Source organism: Bombina bombina, chromosome 1 (assembly GCF_027579735.1).
Source record: "Bombina bombina isolate aBomBom1 chromosome 1, aBomBom1.pri, whole genome shotgun sequence".
Lineage (NCBI taxonomy): Eukaryota > Metazoa > Chordata > Amphibia > Anura > Bombinatoridae > Bombina > Bombina bombina.
In genome coordinates, this window is record NC_069499.1 from 12197258 (window position 1) to 12221349 (window position 24092).

At 41.2% G+C, this 24092-nt stretch overlaps 1 protein-coding gene across 1 annotated transcript in view; it reads left to right on the plus strand.

The window, feature by feature from the left end:
• The window catches only part of RPS6KL1 (ribosomal protein S6 kinase like 1), a 159185-nt gene that overhangs the window by 120705 nt on the left and 14388 nt on the right, over nucleotides 1-24092 (plus strand). The window contains exons 5-6 of the mRNA XM_053697167.1: nucleotides 11004-11051; nucleotides 15897-16029. Of these exons, the coding sequence (XP_053553142.1) occupies nucleotides 11004-11051; nucleotides 15897-16029 (181 nt within the window). The remainder of the gene's footprint in view (nucleotides 1-11003; nucleotides 11052-15896; nucleotides 16030-24092) is intronic.

Consider the following 24092-nt stretch of genomic DNA (forward strand, 5'->3'; position numbering starts at 1 on the left):
ATCTAGGATACCCTTCTGCCCACAAAACGAGTCAACGCTGCGATTGAGGGTCAAACAAGAACTCAGGACTGGGATGCCCAGCCTGCTTTTTATTAAGGTTACATGCACACAGGGCACTCCCAGGGGGAGAGGGGGGGAAGCACAAAATCCCCCATCACACATTTAGATAGAGAGCACTGTCCTTTGACAGGCCACAATAGGATTACAGTACTTAAGATAACAAGTTTACAAGTTCATCTTATCAATTAGCAGTCTGGCTCCAGAGGTGATTAGACAATGGGATTGGTTATCCCTAAACCTAGAGCCGAGGCCAGCAAATGTGTATCTAGGCAATAGTTTCTAAAAGCTGAAAAAAAAGAGTTAACTCTTTATGAAATGATACTTGTTACGGTTTTCTTGGAGCCCTTCTTAGGCGCTGGCTTGCTGGTTCAGGCATTGCTGCTGGGAAATAAGCTCTTCACAACAAAATAACTAATGCTTCTGTAACAGTGCTCCCTTTCTGTGGAACACTCTGGCAGACACGGTCTGACCCCTTTTCGGGGCAGACTAAGGCTGTCCAGACCGCTGGTTATGCGGGGCTGAGGTCGGTTTGTCTGGACAACCCGTCGGCGTTGCCATTCTGTTTCCCCGGTCTGTAAGTAATGGTGAAATTGAAGGGTTGCAACGATAAGCTCCAATGTAATAGCCTGCCGTTATCTCCAGAGACCCGGTTCAGCCACACCAACGGGTTATGGTCGGTGACCAGAGTGAACTCCTGACCATATAAATAGGGAGTCAATTTCTTTAATGCCCACACCAAAGCCAAACACTCCTTTTCGACCGCTGCATAGCTGACTTCGCGGGGCAGGAGCTTCCGGCTGATGTAGGCAACTGGATGCTCCCCTCCATCTTCGCCTACTTGGCTGAGGACAGCTCCCAGCCCGAACATGGAAGCATCTGTATGGACGATAAAACGTTTGTTAAGGGCTGGGGCCGCCAAGACAGGAGCGTTAATTAGAGCATTTTTGAGAGCCTGGAAAGCCGTTTCACAGTGGGGAGACCACAGGACCTGTCGAGGTAAGTTCTTCTTGGTCAAGTCAGTCAGGGGTTTGGCAAGTGTGCTGTAGTCTGGTACGAACCGTCTATAGTACCCTGCCGTGCTCAGGAAGGCTAGGACCTGAGTCTTAGTGATGGGGGTGGGCCAATTGGCGACAGCTTCTATTTTGGCCGGCTCTGGTCGCTGCTTTCCACACCCCACCCGGTGACCCAGGTACTGTACCTCGGCCATCCCAAAGTGGCATTTTTCTGGCTTCAGAGTCAGGCCAGCAGCCCGGATCTGATCCAGAACCATTCCCACATGAGCTAAGTGGTCCTCCCAGGACTCACTGTGGATCGCTATGTCGTCCAGGTAGGCGCAAGCAAAACTCTGGAAGCCATCCAGGAGCCTATCCACCAAGCGCTGGAATGTAGCTGGGGCATTCTTCATCCCAAACGGCATTACCTTAAACTGATATAAGCCGAATGGGGTGACGAATGCCGACTTGGGGATAGCCTCCGGGGCCAGGGGAATCTGCCAGTAACCTTTGCAGAGGTCAATAGTGGTCAGGTAATTTCCCCTGGCTATACGATCGAGTAGCTCGTCTACCCTGGGCATAGGGTAAGCGTCCGTCACGGTATTTTCATTGAGCCTCCGATAGTCTACGCAGAACCGGGTGGTCCCATCTTTCTTGGGCACCAAGACAACTGGGGAGGCCCATGGACTATCGGAGGGCTCAATTACCCTGAGCTGGAGCATCTCATCAATCTCCTTCTTCATTCCTGTCCTAACTGCTTAGGGGATTCGGTACGGAGCCTGGCGCAAGGGAGCTTGTCCCGGAGTATCTACCTGGTGGGTGGTTAAAGTAGTGTACCCTGGCTTCGGGGAGAAGGTGAGGTGTTTGGACTGGAGGAGTTGGTTGAGCTGCTCCCTTTCAGTGGGGCTAAGTCGGTCCCCTATCTGAACCTGCGCCACTATACCTGTGGGGAGACTCTTTTCTAATAGGTCTGGAATGGGTAAACTGTCGGGGTCTTCCTGAGGGGAACATACGGCCGTCACGTTCTCTGGTCGCTCAAAATATTCCTTGAGCATGTTTACATGGAATGTCTTTCTAAGATTGTTGTCATGGCAGCTAGCTATCACATAAGTGGTGTCTCCCCTTTTCTCTACGATCTGGTAGGGACCCTGCCAGGACGCCTGCAATTTGTCTGTCTTCACCGGCTTAAGTACTAACACCTTTTGTCCTATGGTGAAGATTCTCTTTCGGGCCCCCCGATCGTACCATACTTTCTGTCTTCTCTGGGCCAACTGGAGATTAGCCCGCACGGATTTGGCTAATTGCTCCATTCGGTCCCTGAGTTCCAGCACGTATGGCACAATGGGGACACCGTCAGCCTCCATCTCTCCCTCCCAGTGCTCCCGGATCAGGTTTAGGGGTCCCCGTACCTTTCTTCCGTAGAGCAACTCGAAGGGAGAGAACCCTGTCGTTTCCTGGGGCACCTCCCGATAAGCAAATAGGAGGTGCGGCAGGAAGCGTTCCCAGTCTCGGTATTCCTGAGTGAACGTCTTGAGCATTTGCTTGAGGGTCCCATTGAACCTCTCACACAGCCCGTTCGTCTGGGGGTGGTATGGGGAGCTCAGGAGGGACTTAATTTTGCAAACCTGCCAGAGTTGTTGGGTTAATTCAGCCGTAAATTGGGTGCCTCGGTCGGATAGGATTTCTTTTGGAAATCCTACCCGGGAGAACACCTGTACTCGTGCATTCGCTACCGTATCCGCTTGTATGTTGGATAGGGCGACATCCTCTGGGTACCTGGTAGCGTAGTCCACTACGGTAAGAATGTAGCGCTTACCGGAGGGACTAGGGGTAGCCAGTGGTCCCACTAGGTCAATAGCAACCCGGCTGAAGGGTTCCTCTACAATGGGCATATTTACTAGCTGGGCTTTAGGGTGATCGCCTCGCCTTCCTACTCGTTGACACACATCGCATGTGTTACAGTAAGTTCTAACATCAGCGTGCACCCCTGGCCAAAAGAACGTGTGAGTAATGCGGTGTAGGGTACGGGTAACGGCTAGGTGGCCTGCTAAGGGGATGTCGTGGCCTATTTTGAGGATTTCTTGACGGTATTTGTGGGGCACTACCAGCTGTCGCCTACGCTGTCCCCTTTTCTCTGTCCAGCGGTATAGTTTCCCTTTTTCCCATAAGAATGTTTCGTTATCTGCCCCGCCCCCTCCGGTCTCTGCTCGTTCCCGGTACTTTTGTAAGGTTGGGTCAGTCTTAGACTCTGCCTCGAAAGCATCTGGGGTGTCCCAGGGTATGGGGCCTAACCTGTCAGGCAAGGTCGGGGTAGGTCTTACCTGTGTCTCCCGCACTGGTGAGAGCTCTCGCTCCGTCCGGGCTTGGGCCCGTGTAGTCACTGGGTTCGCCTCGTTGTTGCATACTGGAGCATAGGCAGAAGTCATGGGGCCCAAATCGTTGCCCAGTAGTACTTTGGCAGGTAAATTATCCATTAGGCCCACGTTCACAGCCCCCTTTCCCGCTCCCCAATCAAGATGCACTTTAGCTGTTGGAATTTTGTACACATCCCCCCCCGCCACTCTAACGGCCACAGTCTGTCCGGATCGCTTGTGCTCTGGCACCAAATGACTCTGTACCAGCGTGATAGTAGCCCCTGTGTCTCGCAATCCCTCGGTAGATCGCCCCTCGAGCCATACCCTCTGCCGATGGTGCTGGCGGTTATCTGAGGCAGCATATACAGGGTCTGCCTTGTGAAGCGGCCCCACATATCCCTCCATAGGGGCCTCTTGGTTAACACAGAGGGCCCGGGCCGGACGATAGGACCAAGAGGGGTAATTGTAATTCCTGGGTGTCTGGTGCGTATTAAGGGGGCAGCTAGCCATGAAATGCCCCGGTTGCTTGCATCGGTGGCAAGTCGGTCTGGGACGCTCAGAGCTGTTATTGGGTGGTCCTGAGTGTCGGACGGGCCCTGTGGGCACCGGGGCTCGGAATTCAGCACAAGGGGGTGCACGGTAAACCTCTCTGGGTTCGACCCGTGCTGGAGCTCGGTAGTTCATGGGTTCGTGAAGACGGGAGTCATAATGTTCATCGGCCAATTTGGCTGCTTCTTCTAAGGTAGAAGGCCGCCTGTCTCGCAGCCATTCCTTCCCTTGCTGTTCCATGCCATTATAAAAATGTTCTAAGAGAAACAATTGTAAAATTTCCTCCCCAGTCACCGCTTTACTTCCGCTCAGCCAGTGATTTGCCGCTCTCCGCATTCGGTGCGCCCATTCCATATGGGTATCGTTAGGCTTCTTTTCCGTGCCCCGAAACTGTCGGCGATACGTGTCCGGAGTTACAGCGTACCGTCGCAACAGTGTCTCCTTAACTAGCTCATACTGTGTCACTTCCTTAGCACCCAGAGTACGAAAGGCTTCCAGGGCTCGCCCGGATAGTTTCCCAGACAATATCGTGGGCCACTCTCTGTTGGGAATCTGGTGCGGGGCACATTGCCTTTCGAAGTCCGCCAAATATTCATCAATCCCTGTCTCGCTCTCTAGAAAGGGTCGAAATGCTGCATAGGGTATCATGGGCCTCCCAGCATTTTCGACAGGGATGATTACCTGCGGGGCTTCAGCATTGCGGTGTGCGTTCGCTAGGTTGAGTTCGTGGGCTCGAGTCTCTCGTATATCCTCGTCCGCCTCCGCCATCAACTGCTGTACCAATTCCATTGAGGGGTTCGGCCCGTATAATGAGAGCCTTTCCCGAACAATCCTGGTTTTTTCGTCACTAATCGTGGTCGGTGTTTCCGCCATTGTGAAGCTCTGATCCAGTTCGTTCAATTCTGCGATCAGCTCTCTCCTCGGCCGGTTGCTGGCGTACCCCCCTCTGCTTTCAAGTAAATCCTTTAGGGTTGTACGCTTCAATTTTTCGTAAGCGCTCTCCATCCGTTCTGTACCTCTCCTAGGAAATCCAGGAAAATCCCGCCGCTGCCGCCAAATGTTACGGTTACCCTTAGTCTCGCTGAGAGATGGACCGCTTAGTAGCCTGGATCCCTATTGCTAAAGAGGGGAGAAGCTGCTTTCCATAGTATTCTATATGAGTCTCGCAAATATAGAATAATCTCCCTTAGCTGTAGTACAGCTAGGATACCCTTCTGCCCACAAAACGAGTCAACGCTGCGATTGAGGGTCAAACAAGAACTCAGGACTGGGATGTCCAGCCTGCTTTTTATTAAGGTTAGATGCACACAGGGCACTCCCAGGGGGAGAGGGGGGGGAAGCACAAAATCCCCCATCACACATTTAGATAGAGAGCACTGTCCTTTGACAGGCCACAATAGGATTACAGTACTTAAGATAACAAGTTTACAAGTTCATCTTATCAATTAGCAGTCTGGCTCCAGAGGTGATTAGACAATGGGATTGGTTATCCCTAAACCTAGAGCCGAGGCCAGCAAATGTGTATCTAGGCAATAGTTTCTAAAAGCTGAAAAAAAAGAGTTAACTCTTTATGAAATGATACTTGTTACGGTTTTCTTGGAGCCCTTCTTAGGCGCTGGCTTGCTGGTTCAGGCATTGCTGCTGGGAAATAAGCTCTTCACAACAAAATAACTAATGTTTCTGTAACAGTACCTATATGTGTGACAGTGTATGTACCTATATGTGTGTGACATTGTATGTGACAGTGTATGTATCTATATGTGTGTGACATTGGATGTACCTATATGTGTGTGACATTGTATGTACCTATATGTATGTGACAGTGTATGAACCTATATGTGTGTGACATTGTATGTACCTATATGTGTGTGACATTGTATGTGACAGTGTATGTACCAATATGTGTGTGACATTGCATGTGACAGTGTATGTACCTATATGTGTGTGACATTGTATGTACCTATATGTGTGTGACATTGTATGTGACAGTGTATGTACCTATATGTGTGTGACAGTGTATGTACCTATATGTGTGTGACATTGTATGTACCTATATTTGTGTGACATTGTATGTGACATTGTATGTAACTATGTGTGTGTGGCATTGTATGTACCTATGTGTGTGTGGCATTGTATGTACCTATATGTGTGTGACATTGTATGTACCTATATGTGTGTGACATTGTATGTAACTATATGTGTGTGACATTGTATGTACCTATATGTGTGTGACATTGTATGTGACATTGTATGTAACTATATGTGTGTGACAGTGTATGTACCTATATGTGTGTGACATTGTATGTGACATTGTATGTAACTATATGTGTGTGACAGTGTATGTACCTATATGTGTGTGACATTGTATGTGACATTGTATGTAACTATATGTGTGTGACATTGTATGTAACTATATGTGTGTGACAGTGTATGTACCTATATGTGCGTGACATTGTATGTGACATTGTATGTAACTATATGTGTGTGACAGTGTATGTACCTATATGTGTGTGACATTGTATGTGACATTGTATGTAACTATATGTGTGTGACATTGTATGTAACTATATGTGTGTAACAGTGTATGTACCTATATGTGTGTGACATTGTATGTGACATTGTATGTAACTATATGTGTGTGTGACAGTGTATGTACCTATATGTGTGTGACATTGTATGTTACATTGTATGTAACTATTTATGTGTGACATTGTATGTGACATTGTATGTAACTTTATGTGTGTGACAGTGTATGTAACTATATGTGTGTGACATTGTATGTAACTATGTGTGTGACAGTGTATGTACCTATATGTGTGTGACATTGTATGTAACTATATGTGTGTGACATTGTATGTGACATTGTATGTAACTATATGTGTGTGACAGTGTATGTACCTATATGTGTGTGACATTGTATGTGACATTGTATGTAACTATATGTGTGTGACAGTGTATGTACCTATATGTGTGTGACATTGTATGTGACATTGTATGTAACTATATGTGTGTGACATTGTATGTGACATTGTATGTAACTATATGTGTGTGACAGTGTATGTACCTATATGTGTATGACATTTTATGTGACATTGTATGTAACTATGTGTGTGACAGTGTATGTACCTATATGTGTGTGACATTGTATGTGACATTGTATGTAACTATATGTGTGTGACATTGTATGTGACATTGTATGTAACTATATGTGTGTGACAGTGTATGTGACAGTGTATGTAACTATATGTGTGTGACATTGTATGTACCTATATGTGTGTGACATTGTATGTACCTATATGTGTGTGACATTGTATGTGACAGTATATGTACCTATATGTGTGTGACAGTGTATGTTCCTATATGTGTGTGACATTGTATGTGACATTGTATGTAACTATATGTATGTGACATTGTATGTAACTATATGTGTGTGACATTGTATGTGACATTGTATGTAACTATATGTGTGTGACAGTGTATGTGACAGTGTATGTAACTATATGTGTGTGACATTGTATGTACCTATATGTGTGTGACATTGTATGTACCTATATGTGTGTGTCACATTGTATGTGACATTGTATGTAACTATGTGTGTGACATTGTATGTGACAGTGTATGTACCTATATGTGTGTGTGACAGTGTATGTAACTATATGTGTGTGACAGTGTATGTGACATTGTATGTAACTATATGTGTGTGTGACAGTGTATGTACCTATATGTGTGTGACAGTGTATGTAACTATATGTGTGTGACAGTGTATGTGACATTGTATGTAACTATATGTGTGTGTGACAGTGTATGTACCTATATGTGTGTGACAGTGTATGTAACTATATGTGTGTGACAGTGTATGTGACAGTGTATGTAACTATATGTGTGTGACAGTGTATGTGACAGTGTATGTAACTATATGTGTGTGACATTGTATGTAACTATATGTGTGTGACAGTGTATGTAACTATATGTGTGTGACAGTGTATGTACCTATATGTGTGTGACATTGTATGTGACAGTGTATGTAACTATATGTGTGTGTGACAGTGTATGTACCTATATGTGTGTGACAGTGTATGTAACAATATGTGTGTGTGACAGTGTATGTACCTATATGTGTGTGACAGTGTATGTAACTATATGTGTGTGACAGTGTATGTGACATTGTATGTAACTATATGTGTGTGACAGTGTATGTGACAGTGTATGTAACTATATGTGTGTGACATTGTATGTAACTATATGTGTGTGACAGTGTATGTAACTATATGTGTGTGACATTGTATGTAACTATATGTGTGTGACAGTGTATGTAACTATATGTGTGTGACAGTGTATGTAACTATATGTGTGTGACAGTGTATGTGACAGTGTATGTAACTATATGTGTGTGACAGTGTATGTGACAGTGTATGTAACTATATGTGTGTGACATTGTATGTAACTATATGTGTGTGACAGTGTATGTAACTATATGTGTGTGACAGTGTATGTAACTATATGTGTGTGACAGTGTATGTGACAGTGTATGTAACTATATGTGTGTGACAGTGTATGTGACATTGTATGTACCTATATGTGTATGTGACATTGTATGAGACATTGTATGTAACTATATGTGTGTGACATTGTATGTGACAGTGTATGTACCTATATGTGTGTGTGTGACAGTGTATGTAACTATATGTGTGTGACAGTGTATGTGACAGTGTATGTACCTATATGTGTGTGTGACAGTGTATGTAACTATATGTGTGTGACAGTGTATGTGACATTGTATGTAACTATATGTGTGTGACAGTGTATGTGACAGTGTATGTAACTATATATGTGTGACATTGTATGTACCTATATGTGTGTGACATTGTATGTACCTATATGTGTGTGACATTGTATGTGACAGTGTATGTACCTATATGTGTGTGACAGTGTATGTACCTATATGTGTGTGACATTGTATGTGACATTGTATGTAACTATATGTGTGTGTGACAGTGTATGTGACAGTGTATGTACCTATATGTGTGTGACATTGTATGTACCTATATGTGTGTGACATTGTATGTACCTATATGTGTGTGTGACATTGTATGTAACTATATGTGTGTGACATTGTATGTGACAGTGTATGTACCTATATGTGTGTGTGACAGTGTATGTAACTATATGTGTGTGACAGTGTATGTGACATTGTATGTAACTATATGTGTGTGTGACAGTGTATGTACCTATATGTGTGTGTGACAGTGTATGTAACTATATGTGTGTGACAGTGTATGTGACATTGTATGTAACTATATGTGTGTGTGACAGTGTATGTACCTATATGTGTGTGACAGTGTATGTAACTATATGTGTGTGACAGTGTATGTGACAGTGTATGTAACTATATGTGTGTGACAGTGTATGTGACAGTGTATGTAACTATATGTGTGTGACAGTGTATGTGACAGTGTATGTAACTATATGTGTGTGACATTGTATGTAACTATATGTGTGTGACAGTGTATATAACTATATGTGTGTGACAGTGTATGTAACTATATGTGTGTGTGACAGTGTATGTACCTATATGTGTGTGACAGTGTATGTAACTATATGTGTGTGTGACAGTGTATGTACCTATATGTGTGTGATAGTGTATGTAACTATATGTGTGTGACAGTGTATGTGACAGTGTATGTAACTATATGTGTGTGACAGTGTATGTGACAGTGTATGTAACTATATGTGTGTGACATTGTATGTAACTATATGTGTGTGACAGTGTATGTAACTATATGTGTGTGACAGTTTATGTAACTATATGTGTGTGACAGTGTATGTGACAGTGTATGTAACTATATGTGTGTGACAGTGTATGTGACAGTGTATGTAACTATATGTGTGTGACATTGTATGTAACTATATGTGTGTGACAGTGTATGTAACTATATGTGTGTAACAGTGTATGTGACAGTGTATGTAACTATATGTGTGTGAGAGTGTATGTGACAGTGTATGTACCTATATGTGTGTGACATTGTATGTAACTACATGTGTGTGACATTGTATGTAACTATATGTGTGTGACAGTGTATGTGACAGTGTATGTACCTATATGTGTGTGACATTGTATGTAACTATATGTGTGTGACAGTGTATGTGACAGTGTATGTACCTATATGTGTGTGACATTGTATGTGACAGTGTATGTAACAATATGTGTGTGACATTGTATGTGACAGTGTATGTACCTATATGTGTGTGACATTGTATGTAACTATATGTGTGTGACAGTGTATGTGACAGTGTATGTACCTATATGTGTGTGACATTGTATGTGACAGTGTATGTACCAATATGTGTGTGACATTGTATGTGACAGTGTATGTACCTATATGTGTGTGACATTGTATGTAACTATATGTGTGTGACAGTGTATGTGACAGTGTATGTACCTATATGTGTGTGACATTGTATGTGACAGTGTATGTACCAATATGTGTGTGACATTGTATGTGACAGTGTATGTACCTATATGTGTGTGACATTGTATGTGACAGTGTATGTACCTATATGTGTGTGACATTTTATGTGACAGTGTATGTACCTATATGTGTGTGACATTGTATGTGACAGTGTATGTACCTATATGTGTGTGACAATGTTTGTGACAGTGTATGTACCTATATGTGTGTAACAATGTTTGTGACAGTGTATGTACCTATATGTGTGTAACATTGTATGTACCTATATGTGTGACATTGTATGTAACTATATGTGTGTGACAGTGTATGTGACATTGTATGTAACTATATGTGTGTGACAGTGTATGTGACATTGTATGTAACTATATGTGTGTGACAGTGTATGTGACATTGTATGTAACTATATGTGTGTGACAGTGTATGTACCTATATGTGTGTGACATTGTTTGTGACAGTGTATGTAACTATATGTGTGTGACAGTGTATGTGACATTGTATGTAACTATATGTGTGTGACAGTGTATGTGACAGTGCAGCAGAGTGTCTGTGAGTCTTACACTCTATGTCTCTTGTTTTAGGTGCAGCTAGTTTGTGATCCATCTTCTGGGGCCACATTTATTCTTAAGGTGATGACAAAAACTGATGATTTGTTTTTTTGCCATTAATAAGAGGCATATTTCCCATAATGTCTTCAGTACACATGAAATAAATTGGAAATATTTTTTTTCAGTGGCAGCATTAATAGAATACTGTGGGCCAGATTACAAGTGTAGCGCTATATATCACTTACATAAGATATTTGCGCACCACTTGTAATCTAGCACTGTATGTACAGCAATCAGATAGCAGTGAGAGCTCAGAAGGGGACAATCTAACGTATCGTAGCAACAGCGCAACCATATGTACACTTGCAGAGCGCAACCATATGTACGCTTGCAGAGCGCAACCATATGTACACTTGCAGAGCACAACCATATGTACACTTGCAGAGCACAACCATATGTACACTTACAGAGCACAACCATATATACACTTGCAGAGCGCAACCATATGTACACTTGCACAGCACAACCATATGTACACTTACAGAGCACAACCATATATACACTTGCAGAGCACAACCATATGTACACTTGCAGAGCCCAACCATATGTACACTTGCAGAGCACAACCATATGTACACTTGCAGAGCACAACCATATGTACACTTGCAGAGCACAACCATATGTACACTTGCAGAGCGCAACCATATGTACACTTGCAGAGCGCAACCATATGTACACTTGCAGAGCGCAACCATATGTACACTTGCAGAGCACAACCATATGTACACTTGCAGAGCACAACCATATGTACACTTGCAGAGCGCAACCATATGTACACTTGCAGAGCACAACCATATGTACACTTGCAGAGCGCAACCATATGTACACTTGCAGAGCCCAACCATATGTACACTTGCAGAGCCCAACCATATGTACACTTGCACAGCACAACCATATGTACACTTGCACAGCACAACCATATGTACACTTGCACAGCACAACCATATGTACACTTGCACAGCACAACCATATGTACACTTGCAGAGCGCAACCATATGTACACTTGCACAGCACAACCATATGTACACTTGCAGAGCACAACCATATGTACACTTGCACAGCACAACCATATGTACACTTGCACAGCACAACCATATGTACACTTGCACAGCACAACCATATGTACACTTGCAGAGCGCAACCATATATACACTTGCAGAGGGTACACTTGCAGAGCGCAACCATATGTACACTTGCAGAGCACAACCATATGTACACTTGCACAGCACAACCATATGTACACTTGCAGAGCACAACCATATGTACACTTGCAGAGCGCAACCATATGTACACTTGCAGAGCACAACCATATGTACACTTGCAGAGCGCAACCATATGTACACTTGCAGAGCCCAACCATATGTACACTTGCAGAGCCCAACCATATGTACACTTGCACAGCACAACCATATGTACACTTGCACAGCACAACCATATGTACACTTGCACAGCACAACCATATGTACACTTGCAGAGCGCAACCATATGTACACTTGCACAGCACAACCATATGTACACTTGCAGAGCACAACCATATGTACACTTGCACAGCACAACCATATGTACACTTGCAGAGCGCAACCATATATACACTTGCAGAGGGTACACTTGCAGAGCGCAACCATATGTACACTTGCAGAGCACAACCATATGTACACTTGCACAGCACAACCATATGTACACTTGCACAGCACAACCATATGTACACTTGCAGAGCGCAACCATATATACACTTGCAGAGGACAACCATATGTACACTTGCAGAGCGCAACCATATGTACACTTGCAGAGCACAACCATATGTACACTTGCAGAGCACAACCATATGTACACTTGCAGAGGACAACCATATGTACACTTGCAGAGCACAACCATATGTACACTTGCAGAGCACAATCATATGTACACTTGCAGAGCACAACCATATGTACACTTGCAGAGCACAACCATATGTACACTTGCAGAGCACAACCATATGTACACTTGCAGAGCACAACCATATGTACACTTGCAGAGCGCAACCATATGTACACTTGCAGAGCGCAACCATATGTACACTTGCAGAGCGCAACCATATGTACACTTGCAGAGCACAACCATATGTACACTTGCAGAGCGCATAAACTGCACTTTTGTTTTGCAAATTTATGTGAAACACAAAAGATAATCTCATTCTAAATTAAACCTCTGCACTGACTTCATTTCTTTACATATATAATACATATACATATACATGTTTACATTACATATATAATACATATACATATACATGTTTACATTACATATATAATACATATACATGTTTACATTACATATATAATACATATACATATACATGTTTACATTACATATATAATACATATACATGTTTACATTACATATATAATACATATACATATACATGTTTACATTACATATATAATACATATACATGTTTACATTACATATATAATACATATACATGTTTACATTACATATATAATACATATACATGTTTACATTACATATATAATGCAAGTAGCACTGGAATTCACTGCATTAGCCAGATTTATTCATGGCTCTCTTTCTCCAATAAACCCTAACCCCACTGTCCCACCCACCTCTACTAACCCTTAACTGCTAGACTCGTTAGGGTTAATATTTGTGGTAAGAGGCTACTGTCAAGCTCTTGGCTAATGTGGCATTTTAAAAATACATGAAAGGTGTCAGAAAAACCCTTCATACTAGTGTAGTACAATAATATATCAGTGTAATGATGGTGTACTAGTGTAGTACAGTAATATATCAATGTAATGATAGTGTACCAGTGTAGTACGGTAATATATCAGTGTAATGATGGTGTACCAGTGTAGTACAGTAATATATCAGTGTAATGATAGTGTACCAGTGTAGTACAGTAATATATCAGTGTAATGATAGTGTACCAGTGTAGTACAGTAATATATCAGTGTAATGATGGTGTACTAGTGTAGTACAGTAATATATCAGTGTAATGATAGTGTACCAGTGTAGTACAGTGATATATTATTGTACTACACTGGTACACTATCATTACACTGATATATTACTGTACTACACTGGTACACTATCATTACACTGATATATTACTGTACTACACTAGTACACCATCATTACACTGATATATTACTGTACTACACTGGTACACTATCATTACACTGATATATTACTGTACTACACTGGTACACCATCATTACACTGATATATTATTGTACTACACTGGTACACTATCATTACACTGATATATTAGTGTAATGATAGTGTACCAGTGTAGTACAGTAATATATCAGTGTAATGATGGTGTACTAGTGTAGTACAGTAATATATCAGTGTAATGATAGTGTACCAGTGTAGTAGAGTAATATATCAGTGTAATGATGGTGTACCAGTGTAGTACAGTAATATATCAGTGTAATGATAGTGTACCAGTGTAGTACAGTAATATATCAGTGTAATGATAGTGTACCAGTGTAGTACAGTAATATATCAGTGTAATAATAGTGTACCAGTGTTGTACAGTAATATATCAGTGTAATGATAGTTTTCCAGTGTAGTACAGTAATATATCAGTGTAATGATGCTGTACTAGTGTAGTACAGTAAGAAATCAGTATGATAATAGTGTACCAGTGTAGTACAGTAATATATCAGTGTAATGATAGTGTACTAGTGTAGTACAGTAATATATCAGTGTAATAATAGTGTACCAGTGTTGTACAGTAATATATCAGTGTAATGATAGTTTTCCAATGTAGTACAGTAATATATCAGTGTAATGATGGTGTACTAGTGCAGTACAGTAATATATAAGTGTGATGATGGTGTACTAGTGTAGTACAGTAATATATCAGTGTAATGATGTACTAGTGTAGTACAGTAATATATCAGTGTAATGATAGTGTACTAGTGTAGTACAGTAATATATCAGTCTAATGATAGTGTACCGGTGTACTACAGTAATATATCAGTGTAATGATGGTGTACCAGTGTAGTACAGTAATTTATCAGTGTAATGACAGTGTAGTAATGATGGTGTACCAGTGTAGTACAGTAATATATCAGTATAATGATGGTGTACTACTGCAGTACAGTAATATATCAGTGTAATGATGGTGTACTAGTGTAGTACAGTAATATATCAGTGTAATTGTGTACTAGTGTAGTACAGTAATATATCAGTGTAATGATAGTGTACTAGTGTAGTACAGTAATATATCAGTGTAATGATGCTGTACTAGTGTAGTACAGTAATATATCAGTATAATAATAGTGTACCAGTGTAGTACAGTAATATATCAGTGTAATAATGGTGTACTAGTGTAGTACAGTAATATATCAATGTAATGATAGTGTATCAGAGTAGTACAGTAATATATCAGTGTAATGATAGTGTACCAGTGTTGTACAGTAATATATCAGTGTAACGATAGTGTACCAGTGTAGTACAGTAATATATCAGTGTAATAATAGTGTACCAGTGTAGTACAGTAATATATCAGTGTAATGATGGTGTACTAGTGTACTACAGTAATATATCAGTGTAATGATAGTGTACCAGTGTAGTACAGTAATAATTCAGTGTAATCATGGTGTACCAGTGTAGAACAGTAATATATCAGTGTAATGATGGTGTACTAGTGTAGTACCGTAATATATCAGTGTAATAATAGTGTACCAGTGTAGTACAATAATATATCAGTGTAATGATACTAGTACAGTGATTAGTAATATCTGTACTACAGCAGTAGTGGTTAGCCGTACCAGGTATCACATCACACGTTAGCTTGCTAGTGAAATAAGTGTGCACATGACGTATCTCTCACTAACAGCACCTCTTCTGCTGCCACAGTCTGTCATGAAGTCCGGACGTTCTGGTCATGGAGCTGTAACCATCATACCTCAGCGTGTCCCCTACATGGTTCAGTTACTAAAATTTTATGTTAGTGATGATGCTCTGTATCTGCAGCTGCAGCACATTAAAGGTGAGTTTTGTTACATATGAGAAATGTCCTCTCTGCATTTGTGACACTTGACCTGTCTCATGACATATCATCACCATATGACACGTGACACATCATCACCTGACCATATGACACGTGACACATCATCACCTGACCATATGACGTGACACATCATCAACTGACCATATGAAACATGTATCCTCCTGCACATGATATATCATAATATAATAATGACCAGCAGGTACAATGACAGCTATAGACCAGCAGTACACAGCAGTAGGTAATGACCAGCAGGTACAATGACAGGTATAGACCAGCAGCACACAGCAGTAGGTAATGACCAGCAGGTACAATGACAGCTATAGACCAGCAGTACACAGCAGTAGGTAATGACCAGAAAGTACAATGACAACTACAGACCAGCAGTACACAGCAGTAGGTAATGACCAGCAGGTACAATGACAGCTATAGACCAGCAGTACACAGCAGTAGGTAATGACCAGCAGGTACAATGACAGCTATAGACTAGCAGTACACAGCAGTAGGTAATGACCAGCAGGTACAATGACAGGTACAGACCAGCAGTACACAGCAGTAAGTAATGACCATCAGGGACAATGACAGCTATAGACTAGCAGTACACAGCAGTAGGTAATGACCAGCAGGTACAATGACAGCTATAGACTAGCAGTACACAGCAGTAGGTAATGACCAGCAGGTACAATGACAGCTACAGACCAGCAGTACACAGCAGTAGGTAATGACCAGCGGGTAGAATGACAGGCATTGAATTTAGTAATCCTTCATGTGCGTTAACCTGAACACGTTAGACCTAAATCGTAAATTCCTATGTTTTTCACTTACAGCTAGATTACGGGTTTTGAGCGCTATAGAGAAATTATAGTGCTTTTAAGCTCAATAACGCACCAAAAACAAGCACTGTTTTGACGCGCTCTTAAACACTTTCCCCATAGAAATCAATGGGGAGAGCGGGTCAGAAAAAAGTCTAACACCTGCGATCGCGGAAAGAAAAGCTCTGTAACGCATCCCCATTGATGTCTATGGGGAAAAGAAAAGTTAAGTTTAAACCTAATACCCTAACATAAACCCTGAGTCTAAACACCCCTAATCTGCCGCCTCCGACATCGCCGCCACCTACATAATGTTATTAACCCCTAATCTGCTGCTCCCGATATCGCCCCACCTAAATTAAGTTATTAACCCATATTCCGCTGCACCCCAACATCGCCGCTACTATATTAAAGTTATTAACCCCTATTCCTCCGCACCCCAATATCGCTGCCACTATATTAAAGTTATTAACCCCTAATCCGCACACCCCGACATCACCGCCACTATATTAAAGTTATTAACCCCTAAACCTCTGGCCTCCCACATTACTACCACTAAATATACCTATTAACCCCTAAACCGATAGCCCCCACATTGCAACAACCTAAATTAAACTATTAACCCCTAAACCTACTCCTAAACCTAACCCTAAACCTAACACCCCCTAACTTTAACGTAATTAAAGTAGATCTAAATTAAAGTTACAATTATTAACTAAATTATTCCTATTTAAAACTAAATACTTACCTATAAAATAAACCCTAAGCTAGCTACAACATAACTAATAGTTACATTGTAGGTATCTTAGGGTTTATTTTTATGTTACAGGCAAGTTTGTATTTATTTTTAACTAGGTAGACTAGTTACTAAATAGTTATTAACTATTTACTAGCTACCTAGCTAAAATAAATACAAACTTACCTGTGAAATAAAGGTAAAACCTAACCTTCCTTACTCTAAAACCTAACATTACAAAAAATAAAAAACTACCATTGCAAAAAAACGAACAAAATCATCCAAAAAAATAAAAATGATTCCTATTCTAATGCCTTAAAAAAAAACACCCCAAAATAAAAAAGCCTAGTCTAGAATAAACTACCAAGGGACTTAAAAGGGCCTTTTGTAGGGCATTTAGCTCTTTTACTGCCCAAACCCTAAACTAAAAAAAAACCCACCCAAAAAACCCTTAAAAAAAATCACTAACCCCCCCGACGATCCATTTACAGTTTTTGAAGTCCTGCTTGAATGATCTTCATCCATGCGGCGAAGTCCTCATTCAGGCGGCGAGATGTCTTCATCCAGACGGTCTCTTCAATCTTTATCCCGGCGGCAAATTCCTCATCCAAGCGGCGAGAAGTCTTCATCCAGACGGCCTCTTCAATCTTCATCCAGGCAGCATATTCTATGTTGATCCCGGCGGCACGGAGCGGGTCTATCCTGAAGACATCTGGCGTGGAGCATCCTCTTCATGTGGTTGCCGCCGTACACTGAATCTTCAATGCAAGGTACGCGATCCAAGATGGCGTCCCTTGCATTCCTATTGGCTGAAAAATTTGAATCAGCCAATAGGAATTAGAGCTGCTAAAATCCTATTGGCTGTTCAAATCAGCCAATAGGATTTAAGCAGCTTTCATTCTATTGGATGATTCATCATTGCCGCTTGGATGAGGACTTCGCCGCTGGGATGAAGATTGAAGAGGCCGTCTGGATGAAGACTTCTTGCCACCTGGATGAAGATCGTTCAAGCGAGACTTCAAAAGCTGTAAGTGGATCTTCGGGGGGTAAGTGTTAGTTTTTTTTTAAGGTTTTTTTTGGGTGTTTTTTTTTTTGTTTGATTATGGTTTGGGCTATTCCTAAACAAGCTAAATGTCCTTTTAAGGGCAATGCCCATACAAATGCCCTTTTCAGGGCAATGGGTAGCTTAGGTTTTTGTTAGAGTTAGATTTTTTTATTTTGGGGGGTTGGTTGGGTGGTGGGTTTTGCTGTTGGGAGGGGCTTTGTAATTTTTTTTAACAGGTAAAAGAGCTACAAAAGGTTGGTAGTTTATTGTAGGCTAGGGGTTTTTTTATTTTTTATTTTTATTTTTTTATAGGGCTATTAGATTAGGTGTAATTCTTTTTTATTTTTGATCATTTTGTTTGTTATTTTTGGTACTTTACTGTTTGCTATTTTTTTGGCTTTCGGTTTAGGGTTTAATAGTTTATTTTAGTATATTTCATTGTGGGGGGCTTGCGTTTTAGGGGTTAATAGGTTTATTATAGTCTCGGCTGTGTAGGGCTTAATACCGATGTGGGCGGATGGCAGATTACGGGTTAATAATATTTAAATAGTGTTTGTGAATGCCGGAAGGAGGCGGTTTAGGGGTTAATACGTTTATTATAGTGCTGATGATGTCGGGGAACAGTGGAATAGTGGTTAATAATTTTTATTAGGGGCGGCGATGTCAGGAGCGGCAGATTAGGGGTTAATAAATTTAATATATTGTTTGCAATGCGGGAGGGCCTCGGTTTAGGGGTTAATAGGTAGTTTATGGGTGTTTAGTGTACTTTGTAGCAGTTTAGTTATGAGTTTTATGTTACAGTTTTGTAGCGTAAAACTCATAACTACTGCTTTTAGATGGCGGTACGGTTCTTGTCGTTTTAGGCTGTAACGCTGTTTTTTTAGCCAGAACGCAAAACTCATAATACCAGCGCTATTGGAATCCCATTAAAAAATGTAATTTTTTAAGAGTGCGGTACTGACGTTGCGTTACAGGCTAAAAGGTTTGCGGTACAGCTATACCGACAAGACTCGTAATGGCTGCGGTGCTGTTTTAATGCTGAAATTACCATATTTTCAGCGTTAAAAGACGACCACACAACTTGTAATCTAGGCAATATAAAATAATGTACTTTATAATTATATATAAATATATGTCTGATACTATAAATGTAAAAATGAGGCTGAAGTTGACTTCTTATTCAGCCAGCTTCTTGTTGGGCAACTGATTACAATCAGCCAAAAAAGCTGTATAAACAAAATATGAACAATTATTTTTATTTAAATAAAATAATAAACTTTCCCAAAACCGAAACAAACTTTCATTTCATACAAATACAGTTACATTGCAATAAACAGATGGTAAACATGGCACAATTTTGCTTAACTTGTATATTGAAATGGTTAAAATCCTTTGGGCCACTGATTTATGTAGGGATATATATAGGGTGTGAGTCCCTTCACAGAATCTACATGTTTTCAGACTGGCCCAACGGTTTCTATGGCAAACAACAAACTGGTGCCAACCTTGCCCCTTCATATATTTCACCTTTTCTGAATAAGTAACTGGTATTTTGAAAGGGTAAAATTATTTGGGACACTCATTTCTGTGTGGATATATACAGGGTGTGAGTCCCTTCATACAAATGGTATAAAGCACAAAATAATAGGAGCACCAGCCGGGGGTATTAAAACTTGCAATTTTATTTAAACATTTAAAAAGCCTGAGGCACAGACTACATACATGGAAGTAAATGGAAAGTCAGCACAGAAGCTACAGCTGTCTGTGCCTCAGGCTTTTTAAATGTTTAAATAAAATTGCAAGTTTTAATACCCCCGGCTGGTGCTCCTATTATTTTGTGCTTTATACCATTTGACCTGCTGGAGTGAAGCACAACTGGTGGGCGATTGAGTATTTCCCGCTCCATGGATGTCAGGAGCTGTTTTGCTGAGACGGAGGACTATTGGTAGATAGCCTACACACCCCTGGTGGGACGGAGGATCTCCACGGCTACCCAATCAGAAGTGGGAGGATGGACCTGAGGATACTTCTGGGTTTACCCTGACGAGGTTGTCGGAGCTTCCCGTGGGCTGGAGCTTACTGTACCGGGAAAGGTAGCGAATCTTGTTTTTTTTTGAGTCAAGCGTGGGCATTCAGAGCTGGTGTGACAACATCAGAGGACAGTCTGAGTGAGCCCCATTCGCACCGAAGGTACATCTGATATAGTGAGCGGAAGGATACAAGAAGAACGGTAAGCACGTTTATCTTTACCTTCATTTGCCTGCTCTCATGTGTTTGCATAGCCCACACCATAGGACACTGTAAACAAGTGGGGAGAGAACTCTTTGTTGTGCTGTATTGTCCCTTCATACAATCCACATGTTTTCAGACTGGCCCAACGGTTTCTATAGCAAACAAACGGATGCCATCCTTGCCACTTTATATATTTTACATTTTCTAAATAAATAACTGGTATTTTAAAAGGGTTTAAATCATTTGTGACACAAATTCCTGTGTGGATATATACCAGGTGTGAGTCCCTTCATACAATCCACATTTAAACTGGCCCAACGCTTTCTATGACAAACAAACTGGTGCCAACCTTGCCACTTCATATATTTTACCCTTTCTGAACAAGTAACTGGTATTTGGAAAGGGTTAAAATCCTTTGAGCCACTCATTTATGTGTAGATATATACAGGGCCTGAACCCTTTAATAGGAAAGGCATGTTCTCAGACTGGCCCAACACTTTTTATGGCAAACTAGTGCCAACATTGCCACTTCATATATTTTACCTTTTCTGAATAAATAACTAGTATTTTGAAAGGGTTAAAATCATTTGGGCCACTCATTTCTGTGTGGATATATACAAATCCTGAGCCCTTTCATAAAATAAACATGTTCTCAGCTTGTCCCAATGCTTTTTGTAGCAAACAAACTGGTACCAACATTGCCATCACATATATTTTACCTTTTCTAAATAAGTAACTAGTATTTTGAAAGGGTTAAAATCCCCTTCATAGGATAAACATGTTGTCAGAATGGCTCAACACTTTTTATGGTAAACCAACTGGTGCCAAGTTTGCCATCTCATATATTTTACCTTCTTTTTTATGCGTAACTGGTTCTAAAAAAGGGTTAAAATCCTTTGGACCTCTCATTTCTGTGTGGATATATACTGGGCATGAACTCCTTCATACAAACAAAATGTTTTCAGACTGGCCCAATGCTTTTTATGTTAAACAAACTGGTGCCAACCTTGCCACAGGTGCTGGGCAGAGTCCATTGGCGCTCTGCCCTGTTGCCAGCACTTCTGCTGGTGTAGCTCCCTTGTCCAAGATCGGCTTGCAGCCATGGCACCCCCAAAAGATTCAGTAGTTTTTCTCAGTACTCCCTAATTTCCTCTAATCTCCACTTCGCCTTGCTCCCAAAGTCTGGGTCCTCTGTAAGCTTTTTAAATAGCAATACAGGGCTGCTGAAGCCAAATCCCTCTGTGGGGATGTCATCCTCCAGCCACAGCCGCCCGGGTATAGCATACCATCGGAGGGCCCTGTAGCCATCATCCAGCATCATCTCAGTCTGGACCAGTCCATCTAATGCAGTTAGCCATTTCTCCTTGGGCCTCTCTCCCAGGAAAGGCACTTGTAAGTCCAGCTGGAGCCAGTACCTTTCCTCAGCAGTGGGGAGGACCATTACACAATAGTCCTTCTCCTGTTGAAGAGCCTCCCTCCAGAGTTCCTGACAAATAAAGTCCCTCTATCCCAGCTCGTCCTGTGCAGAACCAGGATCATCCAGCTGGGCTGGGAAAATTACCCCAAGAAACAGACAGAACCAATTTTGGAGTAAAAACAGAATGACCCTATATTGAAAGAGACACACACATTTTATACACTTCCAGGGACAATCCCCCTCCATGAATAAACTTTAGCTAGAGCAGCAGATTAAACAATAGGGATTTAAACAATAGGAATGTCTCCAAACTGTTGAATAGGACATACAATCCCCCACCCTTGTCCCCACACTTCACAGCTAGACTAGATATACAGACATAACAGCAGGAGGTCCCAGAATTGGAATGTCTGTGCTGATTGCAAACTCTTGCAATAAGTCTCTGAGTCTTGAAGGGGGGTTGGAGCAGAAAATGCTGGTTTGGTGCCTGTCACTTTATACTCCAACAATGCACAGAAACTTCACCTCTGTATCAGGGCCCTTCAGTTCTCAGAGTCTCTGGGAATTCGGGTATACGGGAGAAATCTGAATCCAGGGTAAAAGTACTCAAAATATCCCCTGGGCACCAACCTCCCAAAATACAGAATCCCTTCAAGTTCCAGAGTCCATAGTCAGTGGGCAGGAGGCTAGCCCACAGCCCCCTCCAGAAGCCCCAGTGACAGCATGGTTTGTCACAATATATATATATATATATATATATATATATATATATATATATATATATATATATATATATATATATATATATATATATATATATATATATACAGTTGTATGCAAACGTTTAGGCACCCCTGACAATTTCCATGATTTTTATTTATAAATAATTGGGTGTTTGGATCAGCAATGCCATTTTGATCTATCAAATAACTGAAGGACACAGTAATATTTCAGTAGTGAAATGAGGTTTATTGGATTAACAGAAAATGTGCAATATGCATCTAAACAAAATTAAACAGGTGCATAAATTTGGGCACCCTTGTCATTTTGTTGATTTGAATACCTGTAACTACCTAGCACTGATTAATTGGTTGGTTCTAGTTTGTTTCCTAAAAAAAGTGTTGGGCCAGGCACATGAAGGGGCTCACGCCCTATGTTTATCGACACAGAAATGAGTGGCCCAAATTATATTAACCCTTTTAAAATACCAGTTACTTTTTCAGAAAAGGTCAAATATATGAAGTGGCAAGGTTGGCACCAGTTTGTTTGCCATAGAAACCTTTGGCCAGTCTGAAATTATGTGGATTGTATGAAGGGGCTCATGCCCTGTATATATCCCCCCAGAAATGAGTGGCCCAAAGGATTTTAACCCTTTTAAAATACCACTTAAATATTCAGAAAAGGTAAAATAAATGAGCTGGCAACGTTGGCACACGTTTGTTCGCTACAAAAAGCATTGGGCCAGGCTGACATTGTTTATTCTATGAAGGGGCTCACTCCCTGTATATATCCACACAGAAATAAATGGTCCAAATGATTTTAACTCTTTCAAAACACCAGTTACTTTTCAGAAAAGGTAAAATATATGAAGTGTCAAGGTTGGCACCAGTTTGCCATAAAAATGCATTGGGTCAGTCTGAAAACATGTAGACTGTATGAAGGGGTTCAGGCCCTGTATATATCCACAAATAAATGAGTGGCCCAAAGGATTTTAACCCTTTCAAAATACCAGTTACTTATTTAGAAAATGTCATATATATGAAGTGGCAAGGTTGCACCAGTTTATTTGCCATAAATAGCGTT